The 2,502-nt window shown below is 39.2% G+C and overlaps 1 protein-coding gene across 1 annotated transcript; it reads right to left on the bottom strand.

Moving 5' to 3' along the window:
- Window positions 1-208: 208 nt before the first annotated feature.
- Window positions 209-2,229, bottom strand: LOC125199261. Its single transcript, XM_048097333.1, has 5 exons — window positions 2,171-2,229; window positions 1,572-1,969; window positions 1,055-1,451; window positions 511-598; window positions 209-433 (listed from the first exon to the last, which is right to left on the bottom strand). Exons 1-5 carry the CDS (start codon window positions 2,227-2,229, stop codon window positions 209-211), a joined length of 1,167 nt encoding a protein of 388 aa, XP_047953290.1.
- Between the last annotated feature and the right edge of the window lie 273 nt (window positions 2,230-2,502).

Here is a 2,502-nt window from a genome sequence, read left to right on the forward strand (position 1 = left end):
CCCAACATAAACATATTTAAGCGTCAATTATTAATTTAAGAGAGCTCGACAACTTGTTGCTTGTTCGGCATTTTCAATTATTCATGTTATATGTCTTTCATTTTATTTTTTGCAGCTCATTTAGGCCGAGATATGTAAGCATAACTCACATCAATAAAATAGAAGAAGAAATCACATATTACGCACCGAGAATCGAAGGCTATGATGATCATCTGAATATATCCTTAGGTAAGAGCTTGAACACGATGTTGTGGTTAGTATTTCTCATTTCTAGTTTCTTCTCGCGAATGTCCATGGCACATATTTTAGCTATTTCACCACCATTTTGCAAATGCAACTCTTGGAAGGTTGGGATATGAGCCAACTCAATGGGAATTTCTTGCAGTTGCTCGCATTTGAACAACACAATGCGTCTGATCGCTGGAAGTGACTCCTTGAACATTTCCAATTTTCAAAATGTAAGTTCTTAATTTTCAATATTTGAAGATGGGGGAAACCATCATCATGGACCTTCCACTCCTTGCCAGAGAATGCGTTATCTTTTAGCATCAGCTCCTCCAGTTGCTGCAGTGTTCCAAGAACAAAAATATGCTCCCAACTGAGACATGTAGCAGACAATGTTAGAGTCCTTAGGCTTCCATGGAATGTCGAGGGTCCGAGAATCAGGCTGTTCAGTTGGCCTTTTTGTTTAGAACTTGTTATCCATGTTGGTAGCTTTAGTTTCTCGTCTCCAGTTTCCTCTTGGTTTAGCAGCTTAAGTTTTTCAACTTTATCTAATTTGCACAACAAATCATTCTTTCCATCAAGCAGTAGTGCAAGTTGGCCACATATGCCTAGTTTCTTTAAATTGGGAAGTTTCTCGAATAATTCTGAGGTGCAACTTTTAGGGAAATGCCGCAGAGTGTCTCCAGCCTTTCATCTTCCTCTGAAGCTCCACTTTTTTTGGTAAAGTAGCTGAAGCATTTGTTTCGAAATGCCTTAACTCAACCATCACCAATATATTTGCTTCAATCTTGAGGGTGCGGGATGTTGTATGAACTATAAGAGTCTGTACATTCCGAAGTTTGGAGATAGCTTCTGGAGAACGTCACCCTTGAGCGAAAGGGTGACGTACCTCAAATGTACCAGGAGGCACAATTCACTGTGGATTCTTTTGACATTGATGGGCTTGGCATCCAACACCCTAAGTAGGTTGAAAGCTGCACGGATCTTCGAAATGTCATTCTTATGCAAAGTGAATGCTTCATTGGAGTGAGAAACAAATGACTCGAGCCAGATCTCTTGTCTTGAAGAAGAGATGAATTTTGGGATGAACTTAGAAATGTGTCCATGAACACAAACACGTCGATTTTTCTTTACCCCATCGATTACAGGAAAGAATCCTTCCCGGTCATGCTTTATGAATTCTTGGAGGAAGTTCTCTCGATCAGGTTCAGATTCTTTTGACAGAACTTATGAATTGACTCAGTGATGCTGCATGTTTTAGTCAACCGTCAAGCCTCTTCTCTTCAATTTTAACCAAATTCTTTGCTACAAGCTGCTTTAAATAATCCTTGAAGCAGAGAACTTACACTTGCGAGGAAATATTCCCAAATAAAGAAAGCAAGGTCTCAAATAGTAAGGCAATTCATTGTAACTTGACTCGTCGAATGGAACTATGCCTTGGGAAAATTCTTTCCATACTTGAATCCGACCACTTGGATCGTCTATACGTCTAAGCTTTAGGATTAAAGCGTTAGCCGTTGAAACAATATCTCGAGGTAGGCCATTACAATTTTCTGCAATTAGTTGTCCATGGATTTCAAACTCAGGTGGGCATGGAAGCTTCTTTAGTAACTCCCACTTTAGTAAGTCCCAACTTTGCTCATGTTTCAGCAGCTTCAACTCTATGAGAGAATCATCTTCAACAAAATTAGCCACTTCAGGATTATCACCGGTGATCAAGACTTTACTCCCTTTATCCTCTCTCCTAAGGTGATTAGAAGCCCTTTTAAATCTTCCTTACTCAATTTCGGCACATCGTTTAGGACAAGCAAGATTTTTTTTCCTTTAACAGCCTTCCAACTTGCTTTGCGTAACTCAAAAGGAATAACACGTGGAGGTTCGGATGGATCCAGCTGTCTTAGAATCAAAAGCAATATATTTTTTCCGTTGGATCGGAAACACTAACCCAAATGAGCTTGTTGAAGTGGTTATGAATTCTGAACTGCGAAACATTTCAGCAGCCATTGTGGTCTTTCCGATCCCAGGCTGACCTCTAATTAATATCACATTTATTTTTCTTGCTACCTCTCGAATAAGAAGCTGTTTCAGTTTGCTCTCCTCTTCTTTGAAAATGGAATAGTTCTCTTCTTGTGTTAATGGTTCGCCCTATTGCAAAGGTGAAGGACAATCAGGGTTTAATGTTAAGGGTAAATGCTCATGTTAAACGTGGGAATACAAATTTAAACTAAACCTAAATGCATAGTTAGTTAACAAAACTGAATCATTGAACTTGACATG

The sequence above is a fragment of the Salvia hispanica genome, unplaced genomic scaffold (assembly GCF_023119035.1).
Source record: "Salvia hispanica cultivar TCC Black 2014 unplaced genomic scaffold, UniMelb_Shisp_WGS_1.0 HiC_scaffold_44, whole genome shotgun sequence".
Taxonomy (NCBI): Eukaryota; Viridiplantae; Streptophyta; class Magnoliopsida; order Lamiales; family Lamiaceae; genus Salvia; species Salvia hispanica.